At 42.7% G+C, this 19640-nt stretch overlaps 3 protein-coding genes across 3 annotated transcripts; 2 read left to right on the top strand and 1 right to left on the bottom strand.

The window, feature by feature from the left end:
• The first annotated feature begins 2943 nt into the window (after window positions 1–2943).
• unc45a (unc-45 myosin chaperone A) lies at window positions 2944–9083 on the top strand. Its single transcript, XM_084554581.1, has 19 exons — window positions 2944–3078; window positions 3189–3381; window positions 3721–3896; window positions 3986–4075; window positions 4185–4352; window positions 4484–4652; window positions 4766–4936; window positions 5144–5315; window positions 5448–5748; window positions 5829–5923; window positions 6086–6227; window positions 6368–6508; window positions 6658–6785; window positions 6865–6931; window positions 7019–7132; window positions 7221–7336; window positions 7703–7820; window positions 8002–8157; window positions 8243–9083. Exons 1-19 carry the CDS (start codon window positions 3055–3057, stop codon window positions 8528–8530), a joined length of 2829 nt encoding a protein of 942 aa, XP_084410707.1. The 5' UTR covers window positions 2944–3054; the 3' UTR covers window positions 8531–9083.
• A 533-nt stretch (window positions 9084–9616) lies between these two features.
• rccd1 (RCC1 domain containing 1) lies at window positions 9617–11707 on the top strand. The gene is made up of 8 exons (XM_084555443.1): window positions 9617–9810; window positions 9896–10111; window positions 10209–10368; window positions 10475–10596; window positions 10674–10778; window positions 11060–11230; window positions 11327–11356; window positions 11484–11707. Exons 1-8 carry the CDS (start codon window positions 9621–9623, stop codon window positions 11639–11641), a joined length of 1152 nt encoding a protein of 383 aa, XP_084411569.1. The 5' UTR covers window positions 9617–9620; the 3' UTR covers window positions 11642–11707.
• A 97-nt stretch (window positions 11708–11804) lies between these two features.
• Window positions 11805–13977, bottom strand: cib1 (calcium and integrin binding 1 (calmyrin)). The gene is made up of 7 exons (XM_084555444.1): window positions 13808–13977; window positions 13432–13466; window positions 13211–13310; window positions 12904–13057; window positions 12708–12826; window positions 12109–12197; window positions 11805–12017 (listed from the first exon to the last, which is right to left on the bottom strand). The coding sequence occupies exons 1-7, from the start codon at window positions 13856–13858 to the stop codon at window positions 11996–11998; spliced, it is 570 nt and encodes a 189-aa protein (XP_084411570.1). The 5' UTR covers window positions 13859–13977; the 3' UTR covers window positions 11805–11995.
• Between the last annotated feature and the right edge of the window lie 5663 nt (window positions 13978–19640).

Raw genomic sequence — 19640 nt, 5'->3', positions numbered from 1 at the left:
AAATGCAGCGGGTAAATTTGAGCGTCTGCAATGCGACACCAGTCCTGAAAATTAAAGAATGGTTACTGCATGATTAGTAATTGTTGTAAAATAACGGATTTCACGCTGAAGTTATCAGCAAATATAAAACATTTAATTTAAAAAAAATAAATAAATAAATAAAATATCAAATCTACAACCATTCACTACTTTCACAGGAACATTTTACAGTGAAAACACATGCATCAACCCATTTCCATCACTTCCAGCACAAAGCCATGTTTGCAAATCCTTTATTTTAATATTTAAAACAAGACAGTCGGCAGCTCGGGGACAGGATAGTGCCAGATTATGATCACACGAATATCTCTGGATTAACTGGTAATTAACATTGCAAATTTTTTATTTTCGGTATGTAGGTAGGTGGCGGTCCAGTGCAAAATTATTTGCAAGAACTCTCCTCCAGCTTGCAGTCCATTGCTCTGGGTGTAATGTGTTGACAGTAGCTCTCTCTGCAGCATCTTGTTTATTTATCTGAGTCCAAAATGCAAAGTCCAGAAACCTATTTTTGCTTGTGACAAGGCTAAAGGCGAGTATAACTTGATTTGAAGCGGCCCCCAAAACATTATAAATATGCTGCTTATTTACAGACTCTGCTGAAACTTTAAAAGACAGCCCGAACATCTGAACAGCAAACTAATAAAATAAAATTTTTGCACAAATGTGTGTAAGATAGTCACAAATCAGAGTGTCCACTTCTCACCACATATGGTCTGTGGATTCGGCAGCTTTTGAGTATATGGCATGCTATAATTAAGGGACTACAGCGCAAGCATGGCCCAGTGGATGATATATTAAAGATCACCAGCAGTCAATGAAGTCCCAAACTCAGATCTAGTTTTCTATTCTGAGCATCTGTTATAGGAAATATAGAGCTGTAAATTTTAGAGTGAAGGGTGGTTTTAGAAAGCTGCTGCAGAGGGACTACTATAACCTCCCAGATCTCCCCCATAGACAAAGAGTCTGAGACCGAACCTGAAAAACGAGCCTGACTGCTGTCGAGAACCATCCTGCAGGTAAACAACCCCCGAAAAGCCCTTTGTGTGAAATCTAATGGTGTTTCACATATGAGTCACTTTGTTGGTTTTTGAAGGCTCATCCAGTAACTCCTAGTGTGTTTATGGAAACAGAACATTAGCCAACACTTCAATAATTAATTAGCAGATTGTGTGGGACATGACAGGAACAGATGGTGCTGTTTTGGTTTTGCTCCAGTCGCAGGAGACGCATAACTTTGAGTGTTCTCTGCAAAAACATCCAAAGTTCAACGGTTACAGTGTGTTAGTGTTATTGCGGACTAAAAAATAATTTTGATTCCAGGAAGTAATGACTGAACCCAGCTCTGAAAACATAATCTCTCACAAACAAAGTGTTAGGGAACAAATGTTGACACAGCTGCTTTTAATTCAGATTTCAGACCGTGGGCTCTTCTCTTTGGGTACTGAGAGTCATGGATATGCTGTAGAGATGTTATGTAAGATGTCTTCTCCAAGCCCAGCCCCTGGGAAATACTGTATACTTATTGTCTACAGTGGATATTCTTCTAAATCAACAAAGCTGCCATGGTAATTTGAGTGTCTGAACAGGTGTACTTGAACGCAAGGCCCAAAGGGAACCACCATGTCTCCAAGGCAACAGAGGACACACAACAATAGTGTTTGGCTGTCCCAGTAAATGAGAGTTCCTAAGGGACTGATGCGTGTAATACGATAACAGGACACTTCCTTAACTGCTATTGATCTGTGGGGTGGCACCAAACCGACGGGGTTGGCTATATAATACTGTACGTCACTGCATTGTGTTTCATTCATAAAAAAAAAAATGAATCCGCTCCGCTATAAACTTACTCAAGTTTTGATGCATAGGCTTTTTATTTCAGTGCTTACATTTTGCGTGATGTCATATTTTACTGTAGTGCATTTCAGTAGCAAATGTTAAGGTGTTTGTGTTTGTTATAGAGGTCACAGTTTATCTAAAGACAAGGCGAAAACAAAGGCATCCGGACATAATGAGTCACCTTAAAGATGTTTCACCACTCATCCAAGTGGCTTCTTACGTTCTAAATAATTGGTGGAGTTTAGGTTTTAATTAGAAACATCTATGGGAGGTGCACACTTGACATTCACAAGACCAGGGGTCCCAATTAACTGCAGCCATTTGCAATCAGAGGGAGTGGCTCGGATTAACTCACTTGTCCTGTGTACCTGTACGTATTCTATTAAGTTTAGCAAGATGTGCCAAATGTGCCCCCCCCCCCCCCACCCCCACTGTACTGTTTTACTGTATATTACATCTTGTGTTGTCTAGTCTTGAACAGTCATATCTCTTATTTTGACTTGTTGTAAACTGTGTATAAGGGTTTGTGATCCTGATCTGTCATAATCCATTAATAAGAACAATTGCTGAGTTGCTATGTTGTGCAAACATCTCTTCAGTCACCTTGCTTTTGGCAGTCAGTGATCATAAAAACATTTTATATATACGAGTCACTAAGTCAACTGTGAATATTGATAATCCATGGATAAAGAGTGAACTAGTATTCCTTCACAAGGAGTCCCTTATCAGAAATGGTACCTTAAACTTATCATGCATTTCTAAGGTTAAACCATCTAAGCGTTCTGTCTGTTTGCAGCAATAACATTTGTCTTACAGCTAAATACATGAAAAGTTAGATTGCTGGCTTCCAGACCTCTCTTCTATTATGATATAATTTGCCAGATATAACTCTGAGTGTCTGCTTGGACAGGAGAAAGCCGCGGAATGGAAATGTAACCAAATAAAGCAGAGATGGAGACAGAGACGCTTTGGCAGCTCTCTTCCTTTTATGGTAATGGCGCGTGGATATTGGGGGCGGGGCTGGTACGTAAACGTCATCAACGTGCACCGGACTCCCGGAAGCTTAGCAAGATGTGACATGTTTGGCTGAAGTTAACGGTGTTTGTGACCAAGTAGAGTGAAAATAAACCACTTATTCAATCGTATTAAGTTAACCCGCATTGTGTGTAGCGAAGGAAAATGAGTGAGAGCGAGAAGCAAAAGGTAAGGCGACAATTAAACGCCGTTTATACATTTTAGCTTAGCAGATTCCATTCAGATTCATTTGTTTGTAGCTTTTCTGTCATCTCACTCAACTTCTCTTTCCATCCAAGGACCCTTCAGCTTTGAAGGAGGAGGGGAACAACCTGTTCAAGGCAGGAGACATGCAGGGCGCTGCCTGCTGTTACACCAAAGCACTGAAGCTCAGCGACAGCAAAGCAGATAGTGCTGTTCTGTATCGCAACCGATCTGCCTGCTACCTTAAACTGGAGGACTACACCAAGGCAGAGAGTGATGCTTCAAAAGGTCGGATGTTTCTCTGTGTATTGTTCGTAATCATGTCACTGACACATTTTTCTTTTCAAGACAATCTGGTGCACTTCAGCAGTCACTTAAGGTTTCATTTTGCAAGCTGTGCATACAAATACCTAAAGCTCACCTCAAACTAAGCCATGAATTGTTTTGGTCTCTTTAGTAACCCTTATAATTATTAAGTAGGTACTGTAGATCAATGTCTGAACTTTTAATAAAACAAACCATTTATTATCATGAGGTAATAGTCATCAATCAGGGCATTGTTGAATGAACAGTCCCTTTAACTTGTTGGGAATTTGATGAACACAGTTATGGTGTCTGTCTTTTCAGCGCTGGACACTGACCCAGGTGACGTCAAAGCCAGGTTTCGGAGGGCCCAGGCTTTTCAGAAGCTTGGTCGTCTTGACCAGGCTTTCCTGGACGCTCAGAGGTGCGCCCAGCTGGAGCCTAAAAACAAAGCATTCCAGGATCTGCTCAGACAGCTGGGAGCACAGATCCAGCAAAAGGTGATGTGACGTCAATGGACGTTTGTCTTAATCTGAAACTGTTTTCTGATCACAGATGCTAATTAAAGTGTTGTCTCTTAACCCTTCAGTCAGCACAGCAAAACTCCACAGATGCCCGTGTGCAGCAAATGTTCTCCCTCCTCTTAGACGCATCTGCTAAAGACTCCGATCGACAGAAGGTAAGGATAGGCCATGAGTCTTAATAAGTTTCTTTAATTTACTTTTAATATGTTTATTTGACAGTAACGCTGTAGCACCAAAATAATGCGACCCTTTAATCACTTTCAGGCTGCACAGAATCTGGTGGTGTTATCTCGTGAGGATGCAGGAGCTGAGCAGATCTTCCGTAACGATGGAGTGAAGCTAATTCAGAAACTTCTTCAGTCAAAGCTGGAGGAGGTTGTTCTTTCTGCTCTCAGGACATTAGTTGGGTTGTGCACAGGACATCAGTCTAGAGTAAGTGAGACAGTTCCCCATAAAGTTGTTCATGGCATTTAAAGTTTTTAAAGTAATTTTTAATGGGCAAACGTATTTAAATTAGTTGCTTTGCAGCTTTTTTTTTTGCTGACACCAAGTGTTCTTCTCAGACTATGGCTATAGTGAATGAGTTGGGAATGGAGCAGCTGTGTGCGGTAATGGGAACAGCAGCCTCCACTGTGTCTCTGGCTGCCTGCCACCTGCTTCAAGTGATGTTTGAGGCTCTGACGGAGGGTATGAAAAGAGAAATCAGAGGGAAAGATGAAGCCATACTCCCTGGTGAGTTTGGACACTGAAAATGTTTATATTTAGAATTTTTTATTCTCTTTTTAGTAAAAGAGGACCGTGCAGCTTTCTGTTCTTTTTCCACTCATTGTATGAATTTAACACAGAGCCATCCAAGGAGCTACGTTCAATGCTGCGCCACCTCTTGGAAATGTTGCCTGCATCTAATGTGTCAGGGTCGGGAAGAGACAGCGCCATCAACCTTCTGGTCAAACAAGTACCGCGCAAGTCCTTGAAAAACCCCAACAACTCCCTCACGTTATGGGTGATAGACCAGGGTATGAAACACACTTGCACGTAATCATATTTCTCTCATCATTATACTGTGGTGGACATAAATAACCATATGTTTGACATATCAATGTTTCACTCCTTCACATTACCGTGAGAGGATATGTTTTCCTATAGTTTTCCAAGCATATGTTTTTCTTTGACATATTCAATACCTATTTCAGATTCATGACCTCTTTTTTTTTCGTCTGCAGGGCTAACGAAAATCCTGCAGGTAGCCGGGACCGTCCCTGAGCTCTCAGAAGGACCACCTCTTACAGACAACACTCACATGAGCTGCTCCGTCCTGCTGAGCAAACTCTATGATGATCTAAACAGCGACAAAGAGAGAGACAATTTCAACAAACTGTGTGAAGAATATGTTCAGTGAGTTGGCACTAAATGAAACTTTCTTATTCCAGAATTGCTTCCTCCTCAGTAACATAACAGCATTGAAAATCATTATTCAAGGCTTCAAGCCAAAAGAATCTGTGACTAATTTTGTGTTTCTCTGCGAAGGCAACACTTTAGCCGACTTGGCCTGGATGCTAAGCTGCGAGCCATCCAGACGGTATCGGTGCTCCTCCAAGGACCGAGCGACGTGGGAAACAGAACTCTGGAAATGTCAGGAATGATGGATGCTGTGATTTCTCTGTGTGCCTCCAAAGATGTAACTCACCAGCAGGTAGCTGTGGAGGCTCTTATTCATGCTGCGGGCAAAGCCAAGAGAGCCTCTTTCATCACAGCCAACGGAGTGGCCCTTCTCAAGGACCTCTACAAGAAGAGCGAGAATGACAGGATACGTGTGAGAGCCCTAGTGGTAAGTACTGCAGATAGTTGGAGAAAATAACAGTTCTAAATAAAGATAAAACTAACTATTTTGTGTGGGTTACTACACAGGGTTTGTGCAAGCTTGGATCAGCAGGGGGGACAGATTTCAGCATGAAACAGTTTGCAGAAGGATCCACGCTGAAGCTTGCCAAGCAGTGCAGGAAGTATGTTTGTCTGTTTTGAATTTTGAACCTAGCTGTAGATTAAGATAAATGTGTCATTCTTGATTTATATACTTGCATAACCTGATTTAAAACAACAGACACACAGTGGATGTTTGGATGAAAAACAAATAAGAGGCAAGTTCTATCTCTTTCTCTGTTTAGATGGCTGTGTAATGATTCTCTGCCCGCAACTTCCCGCCGCTGGTCTGTGGAAGGTCTTGCCTACCTCACCTTTGATGCTGATGTGAAGGAAGATTTGGTGGAAGACAAGAATGCTCTCTTGGCCATGTTTGAACTGGCAAAGGTTTAACCAATCTTTTTATTCCTTTTAATATTGAACATACGAAGACAATTTTGATGTGGTTTTGGACAGCTGATGGCATTTATTTTGAGTATCCACCCGATATTGCATCACACTGACATCCTTTTTGTGTCTTCCCGCAGTCTGAGGACAAGACTGTGCTCTTCGCTGTGGGCTCCACGTTAGTGAATTGCACCAACAGCTACGAGGTGGAGAAGCCAGACCCTCAAATGGTGGAGCTGGCCAAGTATGCAAAGCAGCATGTGCCTGAGGAACACCCCAAGGTACTGTTTGAATGCTCCTTTTTTTTCGTGTAGAGCTTGCATTACACAGTGTATCTTTAGGATTAAACAGGAGCTGTAGTATCCTATCTGTAGGTTTATTCTATAAAGTGTGGCTGTTTCACTTGAAGCCATTTGTCTTTTTATATCAGGATGCACCTTCCTATGTGGAAAAAAGGCTGGGGAAGCTACTGGAGGCTGGTGTGGTGTCTGCATTGGTGTGTATGGTCAAACAGGAGAGCCCTGCCCTCACTGAGGCTTGTAAGGAGTGCATTGCCAGGTAAGAAATGTCAGTAAGTATTTTTCACTGACTGTTCTCCTCTGTAAATTTTTATGGTTAATGACACTTTTCACGGCAGGGTGTTCTTGGCTTTGGTGGAACGCCAGGAAGACAGAGGGACAGTGGTGGCACATGGTGGAGGAAAGGTAGAGCGAATACTTTAGCCTGCACGCTGGACCGAGCATGTTGCTTTTGGAGGTTTTAAATAATTTACGCTTGCTGTTCTCCTCCAGGCTCTGATCCCACTTGCGTCTGACAACACGGACGTGGGTAAAATCAAGGCTGCACAAGCCCTGGCAAAAATAACCATCACATCCAACCCAGTGATTGCCTTCCCGGGAGAAAGGGTAAACATGCAGGCTGTAATAAGGCACTTCAGTTAAGAAAATGTAAATAACTTCTCTCGTTTAACCTCGTCTTGCATTCTGTTGTCAGATCTATGAGGTGGTGCGCCCACTCGTCAGCCTTCTGAGTCTTGAGTGCACCCTGCTGCAGAACTTCGAGGCACTGATGGCTCTCACCAACCTGGCCGGCATCAGTGAAAGACTCAGGTTGGCCACTAGGGGGGAGTGTCTCCTAACAATACATGCATAAAGAAGTCGATTTTAATTGAGGCAACGCAGTTTGTGACGTGTTTATAGATTTACATTTTTAGTTTAGCATACAAGGTCAGCTTTTGCCTTCTAAATTATTAAAGTGCCATGAAATTGTTTTTAATTCTTGTGGGGCAAGAACAAGTGACTTATTTGGACTTAATTAATAAACATGAACCTCTTCTAGAGCAAATTAAAAATTACAAGTCAAGTTCTTCAGGGCATGTACAGGCCGTGTCACAATCTATGCAAGTTAACCGCTGATAATATTTTTAGAAATGTAGATGTATTCGCTTTCTTCATAACACTGTTTCTGTTTCACAGACAAAAGATCATAAAGGAGAATGCTCTTCCAAGCATTGACGGTTACATGTTTGAGGAGCACGAGCTGGTCCGAGCTTCTGCCACAGAGTGCATGTGCAATTTGATTTTAAGTACAGAGGTAAGCCACAAATTACAATAAACAGTATCAATAATAGTTCAAAGCAGCTTGAATTTGTTCTCTGCATTTAATCCATCAAGGCGAGCAAACTTGGAGCAGTGGGCACAACTCCTATAGAATCGATGGCACACATCTTTGGAAAAGTTGGACTAACAGCAGCGGGTGTTTTTTGTGTCCTCAGGTGCAGAAACGGTATCTGGACACAGGGACTGATCGCCTGAAGCTGCTCGTGCTTTACTGCGGGGAGGAGGACGAGAGGCTGCGGAAAGCTGCAGCAGGAACTCTGGCCATGCTGACTGCTGAACTGCCTGAGGTCTGCGCCCGCATCCCTGGAACTGTAAGACGTCCACCGACATCGCATTCACATAATGAAACTAATGATTTCTTAACCTCACATGGCTCCTGTTGTCTTTTCTTCTCAGACAAAGCACTGGCTAGAGATTGTGCAGGCTTTGCTGCTCTGCGAAATATCCGACCTACGTCATCGCGGAGCGGTCATCGTCCACAACATGATGCAGGCGGAGAAGAGTCTGGCTGAGACGCTCATGGAGAGCGAAGCTCTGGAGATTCTTTCTGTCCTTGCAAAGGGAGGAGAGGGCACTCCAGATCCTGTCTCCAAAGTAGCTCAGAACTGTCTGGATACAGCCATGGAGTATGGCATCATCAAAAGCAGGGAGGAAGAGGAAAAGATCGAAGGAACTGAACCCTGAAAACACATCTGCAGTGTGTAGATGTGCCTTTTGTTAGGGTGTAAGTGCTTTATGTCATTTCAGTCTTACAGGAAATGGTTTCTTGAAATGTGTCTTAACCAAAACCCGAGAAAAGCAATAAGGAACTGAATGAAGTAAGGTATTAAATGACAACCAGCAGATATTCACATGAGTATTTTTCACATATGAGTTTTAACTGCTGCGTCACACTGCGTCCTTAGGCTTGTGAATTTTCCTGAATGTCTGCATTTTCCATAAATTAGACTTCCCTGCATATTCTTTACATTTTCTTTTAAAGAGCAACATTCCTTCATACGTGCAAATGTTTTTATTTTTGGCATTATAATTACCACAGTTAGTTCTTTTTTTAAAATTTTACACACTACTTGATTGAAACGAGTAAAAAACAAAAAACATTTCATTCACATGTGTTTTTGGTTTTATGTCATCACTGTTATTGACACTCCACTACATTCCCAGTGTGCTACGTGTATGGTTTAATTTGTTTTTATATAATTATCGCTGTACACATGGAAAATAAATAAAAACTTATCTACCATATTTATATTGTAGACTGGATATTCGTTCATTTTCGCTGTTATAAAGCACATGTGTCAAACATACGGCCCGAGGGTCTAATCAGGCCAGCGGGATGAATTTGCAAAGTGCAAAAATTGGTTTCACACAGGTTTAATAAGAGTTGTGGACATAACTCAGCACTGAGACCTAGAACTAAACAGAAATTGCTCTTCTTTTTCTTAAGAAATGTCCGGTAGTTCATTACATGTTTTGTAATAGTGCAGTTCATTAAATGTAAACCCTTTCATAAAGTGCTTCTTTGCACTAAAACAAAGGGAAACATTTGGAGTTGTCGTTATTTATAGGTTAATACGCTATTGTGTTAGTGGTCTGGCCCCCTTGAGATCAAATTGGGCTGCATGTGGCCCCTGAACTAAAATGAGTTTGACACCGGTTATAAAGCGACACAACAGCGCATGCGCAGAAACTTCCTGCCGTCATGAGTGTTTAATTTCGCGGACAACTGCGCTACGCGGCGCTCGGAGCCGTTGCTAGGGGTGCAGCAGTATAAATGCGCTGGTTTGGCTTTGGTTTTAACGCGTTTGGACAGATATGTGTCCAGGAGAAATTAGATAAAGATGTAAGAAGAAGCGACACTGAAGTTAAAGTGATCAAACCAACGGAGCTAAGAAGTCATGTGGACAGAAGCTGCTGTCAAATCAGAGCAAGTTGGAGCCGCAGAGCATCTTTGCATTTGGATGGTGAGCCCAGGGGAATATCGTCAGTGATCATATCGCGCTTTTTATATAGCCATTAACTCGTGTGTTATTTTTCTCCTCCTGTTAGGGGACAGCTGTGTGTGCCTGGCAGGCTTCGGGGTGTCTTCTTCCTCCGAGTGCTGGGACGTCTGTCCTGCAGAGAGCCGAGGATGTAGAGGTGCGTCCATCAGTGAGTCGCACCTGACCCTGGCTTTCACAGACAGGATTGAAACCTGGGATCTGCAGAAGAAAGAGACGACTCCGTCCTGGAGTATGGAGATTAAAGCTCAGTCAGAAAGCTCTGGTAATGTGCATTTTAATGTCTTATACAGTTGACACACAGCAGAGAATAAAATGGTATATGAAATGGCAGAGGCTCAACAGTGCACTCCATATTGCAGCTGTGAATTTTCCTTTGGTACCTGGGGGTTATGTCACCTCCAAACCTCCCTTCTACTGCTCCTTGTCACCACAACTGAAAGCCAAGAGCCTGGCACTGGGTGGAGAGCATGCCGTCCTGCTCACTGCTACTGGAGTTGTGTACACCTGGGGATTGGGCAGGTAGATAGGCTACACACTCACATCTGGCTTTAATGAGAATTTGACCAGTAACTCCATCATACATATATCTTGATTGTGTGTGTGTGTGTGTGTGTTCATTTGACAGCCATGGTCAGTTGGGGCACGGAGGCCTCATCTCTGAGGAGGAGCCCAGAGCAGTGGAGGCACTCTGGGGGATGCCCATGAGCTCCGTGGCTTCAGGAGGCTGGCACTCCGTTTGCATTAGTGGTAAGTTTCTGATAAAGACGTATGTAGCGCTAACTGTAGAAACAATAAAGTGATTTAAGATGACCTTTGCTTCATAGACGGGGGTGACCTTTATGTGTGGGGCTGGAACGAGAGCGGCCAGCTTGGACTTCCTTCACGAGGTCTGAGGACAGCATCGCAAGGGAAATGTAGCCAACAAGCAGGTTTGTTGGCGCCATCTGAAAAGTAGTAGTAACAGGAGAGATGCATTTTACTGCACCTCAACGCAGGGTTGCGACCAAGTTGCAGGGTGACGGTATAAACTAGTAGCAATAAAAGCTATAAATCCTTGCCAAATGTTTAACTTCACGAAAGAAAACTTGTGTTCTCCATGATCGAGATGGGTCAATCATTCCTATAAATACGGAATAATGTAATTTACTGTATGTTGCCCATTGTTGTACTCAATAATAATATCTTTTGTCTCGTTAACTGTTTTGCATAGAGGGATTGAACCAAGATGCCAGCACATCTCCTGGCAAAGACTTACAGGAGGGAGAGAAAAGTGAAGAAGTATTTATATCAATCCAGGCTTTCCCCGCTCTTCTGGACGTTACTCCATCGTGTGAAATCCGGACAGTCAGCTGTGGCTCTCGGCACACAGCTGCAGTAACAAGTAAGGAACCTCTTCTGACAGTGACCTTACACTAATGCACTTTTGTTTGGCAAATATATCTCATATGTCATCTTATGTTTTTTTTTTTTATTTCAGCTACAGGTGACCTCTACACTTGGGGATGGGGTAAGTTTGATTTTACAGTTGTGTTAAATAAAAGGCTCCCAGTAGCAGTACGAGTCAAATCAAACTGAAATGTAACAATATATGGTCAGTACAATCTGAGCTTTTCCATGTATTATTACCTTTTCAGGTGAATATGGCCAACTGGGACATGAAACCTTACAGAGTTCAGATGAGCCTCAGCGTGTGGAGTTTTTCAGGGTGAAGCGGATGCATGTGGTTGATGTAGTGTGTGGCACGTGGAACACATTCGCTGCTGTTGTCAAGGAGGAAGTAGCACGCTCTTAAATACACCACCGATTCCCGCTAATTAACATGTACAGTGAACTCTGGACAGCATCCAGTACCAGGAAGTGTAAATGATCTGAACAAATACATGGACAATTTGTATTAAATATATTTAATTATATGTTCTGTGTTTGTATGTCTGTATAAAAATCATCGACGTTGGTCAAGATAAAAAGTTTTTATTTTTTTACTGATGTTAAAAAAGGTTTGAAATGACATATAAAGTGGTCAAAGCAGTAAAATTCACAGCTAAATATAATTTAAGGCAAGTATAGAAATTTGTTCTGACTTAAAATTAGAGACAGTCATATGAGGATTAAAGGGTGATGCATCTCCACAGTCCACCAGAAATCTTCACAGCACAATCTTGAAAGAACTATGGAGAAATGAAACAATAACAGAAGCTGTTAAAGCTGCGTACAAATATGAGCAAAACACATGTACACATCAATGATGAGTGCAATCACCTGACAAAATCTGGTGATCTTGAAATTACGTGCTGAAACTCTGAAAGGTTCACGGTCCCATCCTTGTCAATGTCTGACTCTTCAAGAATCTAAACAACATGCAGAGAAAACAGAAGTTAAGACTTACTGACACGTAACTGCCCTCGCCAATTCAAAAGGCACACTCGTGAAAAACAAACTTATTTCCAATTTAACAGTCCTGCACTCAATCTTCATGAAGGTTATGATATTCACCATTTGTTTAAAATAACTGAGCTGTTGATTCAACTGTGTTTACACTTTGAAAGATTGTGGTTTGTAGTGTGATGTGCTGACATGTTTCTATTATTTTGTAGGCCCCATTTTAGTCAGTGGGCTAGGCTAAATAACAAACACTTTCGTGTTTCAGCAGTTTAACAGCACCACAAACTACATCCTCCAAAATGATAATACAGCAGAATTACCACCTTTCTTACACTGTTTCAGGATAATCTAAACATTATAACAATGCATCCATTTTCACTAGTGTATGATTTGTATCCTGCAACCACATGCGGTTTTAACAAGCCAGTGTGTCTCCCAACACCTTAAACGAGAAGAAGTTAAACGATTGAACTTACATTGTTGATAAGCTGTTTCATTTCTTCATGGGACAGTCTTGTTTCTTCCGTCTCGCCGGTCAGGCAGTTAACCAGCTTCTCCAGATCGCCAAAATCAAGGGTCCCATCATCGTCAAAGTCTGTAAATATAAAACTTAACATTATGTCCATCCTTATCTGCTCAATTAACCAGCTTCTGTTTTATCGAGTTATTTACCAAATATGCGGAAAGCATAGTGGGATTTGATTTCCATGGTAGCGGAGTCGCTGAAGGCACTCAAAAGATCCAGGAAGTCCTCAAATGTGAGGCTTCCATCTTTCTGCTGAGATGTTGAGAATACATGGCAGATTCTTTTCCTGAAAGGGTTGGACTGTGACAGGGAGAAGTACAAGGGTCAGTGCAGTTTATCAGCAAGAAACATTTCCTTCAGGACACAAATCACAGGAGTATCCCAACCACTAAGCAATAACCAAATCACGCAACACCACATATCCCTTGTAATTATTATAAGATAGGTTTTTACCTTGAGCTCGGGCAGAGTAAGAATCTTCTCCATTGGCACTCGGGTAGTTGTAAGATCTCTGTCATCTCTATCGAACAGTTCAGAGAATCTCTTGACAGCACTAAATAAAGAAGCCACAGGTTAATCGATAAAAGCAGTGGTAGACTAAAATGACAGATGATGGATTAAAATGCTTTTGTTTAATTGGAAACTTGTAATGCGACATGTATCTCGTCACTTACAGAAGGATTTCTTGTTTTGTCAGGAAGGTCAGCTCCTGAAAGTAAAAGTAAACACAAATAAAATCCCAGATTAACTTTAAATAAACACACTCTTTATAATTTAGCATTAGCAACAGCAACATTGCGTTGGTAAGCGTAGTGTTATTCAATAAAGTCAACACCGACTTTATTTCACAGGAAATACGACTACAGTAGTAAATCATATTGTTATTTTAAAGGCAAGCCTGTAATAGTTTTATTTCGACTTAAAATCTTAGGCTAAGTTAGCTATTCGTCTTCTGCTGCTACGGGGCGTTAAAATAGCTGCTGTCAACTTTAGCTACTCGATCGACATTAGTTAATATAAGCTTCAGGACACTTTTTTTGGGGCACTTACTTGGTATTCTGACAGCTGTTCCTTCCCGAGTTGACTTGCCGTCGTTCCCATCTCGAACTTCTCAACTTGAAAATGTCCTGTTGTTGTTGTTGTAAATAGTTACCCACCGAGCCACAACACCGCTAATAGGTTTTTGCACATAGCTTACTTCCGGTTTCTGTGTTGCGCGTTCACATTTGCGTTGCGTGTGCACCGGATTCCAGTCAATGACGGTTTCTATAGTGACGCAGTTAGAAAGGGCCAACAGGTGGCTGTTAAGCTCAGCTAACCATAACATTTGGAGGTTTGGCTGTTGATTTTGGCACAGTTAACGAGTTAAAAACAAAACGGACTCGTTTCTTAGGATCCTATTTCTAGTTTGACCTTATTTTTAAAATAAATAAATCATCATGTGGGCAGCGTTTTGTTTTCTGTAACAGTTTATGTGCCAAGAAACGATGGGGGAGAACGACCCATAGAAATACTCAAATCAAATCATTCAGTTGATGAAACTGCTTTAATAATTCATATTGTTCGTATTATTTATTTATATGTTTTTGTCTTACCTTACCAAACACAGCTATTTTAACAGAGCTGTTGTATTTTGGATTGTCTCTATACAATCTGCTGTTAAAATCAAAATAATTCAGAGAAACATTCATCATATTGGTTTTATTATAGTTTTACCATAGACAGCAAAAACTATGCATTGTCTTCTATAAATAAAATCTGACATTCATAATGCTTACTAATAACCAAGATGTTAAATGTAAAAAAACAAACAAAAAAAAAACAATTATAGCATACCTACAAAAAAGCATCTTATGCTTATTTATTAAATCAGTGCATTCTCTCTAACTGATAAAATATGTATTTAAAATGAACTCAATCCACAAATATGAAGAACTAAACGAAAGTACTCTAAACAAAATGTACTGTAAATCTGAAATAGATGAAAATCTTGTGAGATGATCAGGAGGTGATTAACTCAACCCTGGAAAGGAGTTCCCTGGAAAGTTAAGCTCCTTGGTTTGTCTCCCAGTCTGTCGTATCTAAAACAAAAACAGAAGCACATCACAGCATGTAGAATGACGTGCAGGTAAGCTTTTCATTTCTTAATACTAAACTCATAATAATAAGATTCTTTATTATTGTGAGATTGTACCTATCATTTTTGTTCCCTCCTTGGTCTCAGCTGGAACCCCAATGCCATATTCGTTTTCGCCTGTGACTCTGAAGAAGTAGATTCCTCCTTCCTCCAGGTCAGACACCCTATAGGACAGTCGGCGGCATTTGTCCGTGAGTCTTGTCCACCCCTTTCTGCTAATGTCCCGGATGTCTACAAGGTAGTGCTTCACAGGGGCCCCTCCCTCATTCTCAGGAATGTCCCAGGTCACGGTGGCAGAGCTCTTGGTCACATCTTTTACAGTTATGCGAGTCGGCGGACCAGGTGAATCCAGAACCCTCACATTCAGGGTCAAAGAGGCAGATCCGGCAACATTTTGCAGTTTGACTGTGTATTTGCCGGAATCATCACGTGTTGCCCGCTCCACTGTGATAGAGGTGACGGAGCTGCTGGTGTTGATCAGTCCTCTGACTCTCAGATCTACATCTACTTTGTCCCATGACACACTGGGAACAGGTTTACCTGTGAAAGGCACTGTCAAAGTGAAAGAGCTGCCGTCTTTAACAAGTAGGGTCTTCCTCATCTCAGGGCTAATGTCAAACTTGGGCGTCTCCTCTCTCTCCATGGCTACTTCGGGATCTGTTTCAGGACTGGGTTCACTGATGCCTATCTTATTTATGGATCTGACAATAAAAATATACTCTGTCCCCGTTGTGAGGCCAGTTACTGTAAACTCTGTCTTATCTGTGTTATGAACACCAACAGCCCATTCTTCATCAGATGATTTTCTGAATTGAACTTTGTATCCTGTAATGGCTGCTCCACCATCAAACAGCGGCTTGTTCCATGACAGAGTAATGGAGGACTTGGATGAATCAACTACGGTGGGCTTTGCTGGAGGAGAAGGAAGAAACTTTGGATCCTCTGCTAGGGTGAGTGGACATGGGAGACTGGGCTCACTTAGTCCAGCAGCATTCTCCGCAAAGACTCTGAATTCATACTCACATCCCTCGTGTAGGCCAGAGGCTTTGACTCGTAGGTCATAAACTGGTTTCTTATTGACCCTGACCCAGCGGACGCCCTGCTTTTCCCTTTTCTCTATAATGTAACCACTGATGCGGCTACCCCCATCAGAGGCGGGCCTCTTCCAGCAGATGGTCATAGCTTCAGTGGTTGCACTTGTGACTTCGACATCCATTGGAGCAGATGGTATCGTAAAGGGATCCATTGCTCTGACTGGCTCACTTTCCAATGTCTCACCCTCCCCATATTTGTTCACTGCCCTCACCCTAAACAGGTATTCATTTCCTTTGAGCAGCTTGGTTATTTTGCAAGTAGTTGCCATCATGTCACCATACACAAGGGTCCAGGCAACGCGGCTGGTTTCACACTTCTCAACAATGTAGTACATGATCTCAGCTCCACCAGTCTCATGAGGAGGTCCCCATGAGAGGGTGCATTTTTCTGCGGACAGTCCGGACACTTCCAGGGGTCCAGCAGGTGGACCTGGCCTGTCCAACACTTTACAGTTGACAGCTTTAGATGTGGTTCCACCTGTACTCTGCAAGGTCAGAGTATACTGTCCAGAGTCTTTCCTAACACTTTCTCTGATGAGTAGAGAGGTATGTGTCTTTGTTGCAGTTATCTCAACCCTTCCCTTGGTGCCAATATTTCTGCCATTCTTTAACCAAAACACTGTTGGGTTGGGACGGCCAGAGATGTCAGCGTCTATTCTTAGGAGGTCTCCTGCTTTGACAACCACCACCTGTCTAAATTTGTCCTCCATGGTAATTTTGGGTGGCTCCACATCATGCTGTACTGTAACAGGTCCGGTGGTTTCAGAGGGCGCACTGAAGAGCTCAGCTGCATTCTTTGCAATAACACGAAAATCATACTGTTCGCCCTCTGTGAGGCCAGTCACCTCCAAGTAGGTGTCCAATAAATTTGTAAAGTTACACTTGAGCCAGAAATTATCTGGCAGCTCTTTGCGCTCAACAATATATCCGGTTATTTTAGCCCCACCATCATATTCTGGTTTGTTCCATGAGAGTGAAACTGAAGTGTTGGTTATATTGGTGACTGTGAGGTTGCTTGGGGGATCACACTGGTCTCTCGCTGCCACAGGTTCAGACGCCTTGCTGCAGGGTCCAACACCTGCTATATTTTCCGCACAGACCCGGAACTCATATATCAGACCCTCTTCAACACTCGTTACCTTGTACTGGTTCTCAGTCACTGGGCTTCTGTTTAACTTTGTCCACAGAATACTACTTTGATCTTTGCATTCAATATTATAACCAACAACAGGACTGCCACCATCACTGTCTGATTTGCTCCAAGCAATGACCATTAGAGACTTTGAGGCCTGCACAACATGGAGGTTGTTTGGTGGACCAGGTGGCTTGAAGGGATACTGTGCAACAACAGGCGCCGTCTCAACAAAGTGGCTCTTTCCGTAGCGATTCTCTGCAGCAACACGAAACTGATACTCAGTGCCCTGTGTCAGACGAGAAATCTTGATTGATGTCCTTGCAACTGTAGCTGACACAGTTTGCCATATTGTGCTGCCTGTGTCTCTTTTCTCAACTACATAATTAGTGATTTGACATCCGCCAGTGTAATGTGGGGGCTGCCATGACAAAGACACAAAGTCGGCACTCACATCATCCACACTGAGATCACTCGGTGGTCCAGGTCTTTCAAAAACATTAACAAAGATTTCAGCAGATGCTGTTCCAACAGCGTTGGTCAGGGTCACCTCATACACTCCAACATCTATCTTGGTTGCGTCTTTGATAATGATCTGAGACGATGTGTCAGATGTCTGCACATTCACTCTGCTTGTTTCCTTCAGCATGTTTCCATCTTTTTTCCAGGCTACTGTTGGAGATGGCACACCTGTGAATGGAACATCAATCTTCAAATCATTTCCTGCCTTCACACTGAATGTGTTGGACAGCAGATTAATAACGGGCTCTGTACTTGTGTCCTTCACTATAACAGGTGTCAACAGGGCCTTTGGTTCACTCTTTCCCTTTTCATTCACAGCACTCACTCTAAAGAAATACTCTTTTCCTTTTGTCAGCCTGTTAATAGTCACTTCTAGTGCTTTACTCTCTGAACATGCTGTCCATGAGTCATCTCCTTGTACCTGCATTTCTACAATGTAACATGTGATTTTGCTCCCTCCATCATGATCAGGCTTCTCCCAAGAGATTCTTGCGCTATTGCAAGTGACATCAGTGAGTGTGATTTTGCCAGGTGGCAGAGGCGCCTCAGACACTTTAACAGGCTCAGTGGTCTCTGCTGGCAGTCCAGTGCCAAACTCGTTCACAGCTAGAACGCGGAAATAATAGAAACATCCTTCCTGTAGATTGTCAATTTTGTATGAATTCCTCACACAGTTGCTACAGACACTTGTGAATGCCTTCCTGGCCTCCTCTCGCTTTTCTACGATGTAGTGTGAAATCTTTGCTCCTCCGTCAATGCAGGGTGCCTCCCAGGAGATGGACACAGAGTCTCTCTTTACATCCTTTACCAGTAGGTTTGTAGGTGCACTGGGAGAGTCCATTATTCTGACGTTGATGAATGCTGATTTGGTGCCGCAGCAGTTCTCAGCCGTCAACACGTACTTTCCGGTGTCATTTCTATTGACGTTCTCAATCAGTAACACAGTGTAGGAGCTTGTTACCTCAATTTGAGCGCGTTCACTGAGAGTGCCACCTTCCTTCGACCATTTAACCTCAGGATCTGGCCTCCCCCTGATGGTAACAAAGAGACGTAAAGTTGAACAGACTCGAACACTGACCATCTTCCTCAAGGAACTGTCCAGTTCAATCTCTGGTGCCTCTAATTTTTCAGCCGCCACCACACACCCAGGCAGGTCCACATGCTCTCCAACTCCAGCAGCATTCATTGCACGTATGCGAAAACTGTACAGTGCATTTGTTTTGAGTCCCGTTGCAGTATAGTTTGTGTCCTCTACACCTGTGCTTGGTGTGCATGTGATCCATTCATCTTCTGTTTCTTCTTTCATCTCAACTACAAATCCACTGATGGCTGCTCCACCATCATAGATAGGCTTTGACCAGGTCAGAGACACAGTGTTGCTGGAATAGTCTGTCACTTTGGGGTTTGTAGGTGGACCAGGTGGGTAAGTAGCTTCACATGCTTTGATATACTCACTTGGCTCACTGGGTGCACCCACACCTGCAGCATTTTCTGCAAGTACTCTAAACTGATAGCAATGTCCTTCTGCAAGCCCCGTGCATCTGAAACGTAAGTCGTTTAGTCTTCTCTTGTTGCACTTAGTCCACCTGACACCATCTTTGTCACGTTTCTCCACGATGAAGCCATCAATCTCTGAGCCTCCATCTGTCTCAGGCCTTTCCCATGTTAGCACTACAGAGTCACCAGTCACAGCGCTGGCTACAGGGGTAGAAGGTGCACTAGGTGTTGTGAAAGGATTTTGTGCAACAAAGGGCTCGCATTCCACAAATTCACCAACACCAAATTTATTCACGGCAGCAACCCTGAATATATATTCTTTGCCAGGAACCATTTTTGTCACTTTGTAACTGACGGCTTCAACGTGAGGGTCTACACCTGTCCATGTTACTCGGCTGGTCTCCCTTTTTTCAATGATGAAGTGGGTAACGCTAGCGCCTCCATCATTTACAGGGGGGTTCCAGTGAAGATTGCACTTCTCTGCGCTGACAACTTTCACTT

Source organism: Chelon labrosus (assembly GCF_963514085.1).
Source record: "Chelon labrosus genome assembly, chromosome: 11".
NCBI classification, from domain to species: Eukaryota; Metazoa; Chordata; class Actinopteri; order Mugiliformes; family Mugilidae; genus Chelon; species Chelon labrosus.
This window is presented reverse-complemented; position numbering and strand designations above follow the sequence as displayed.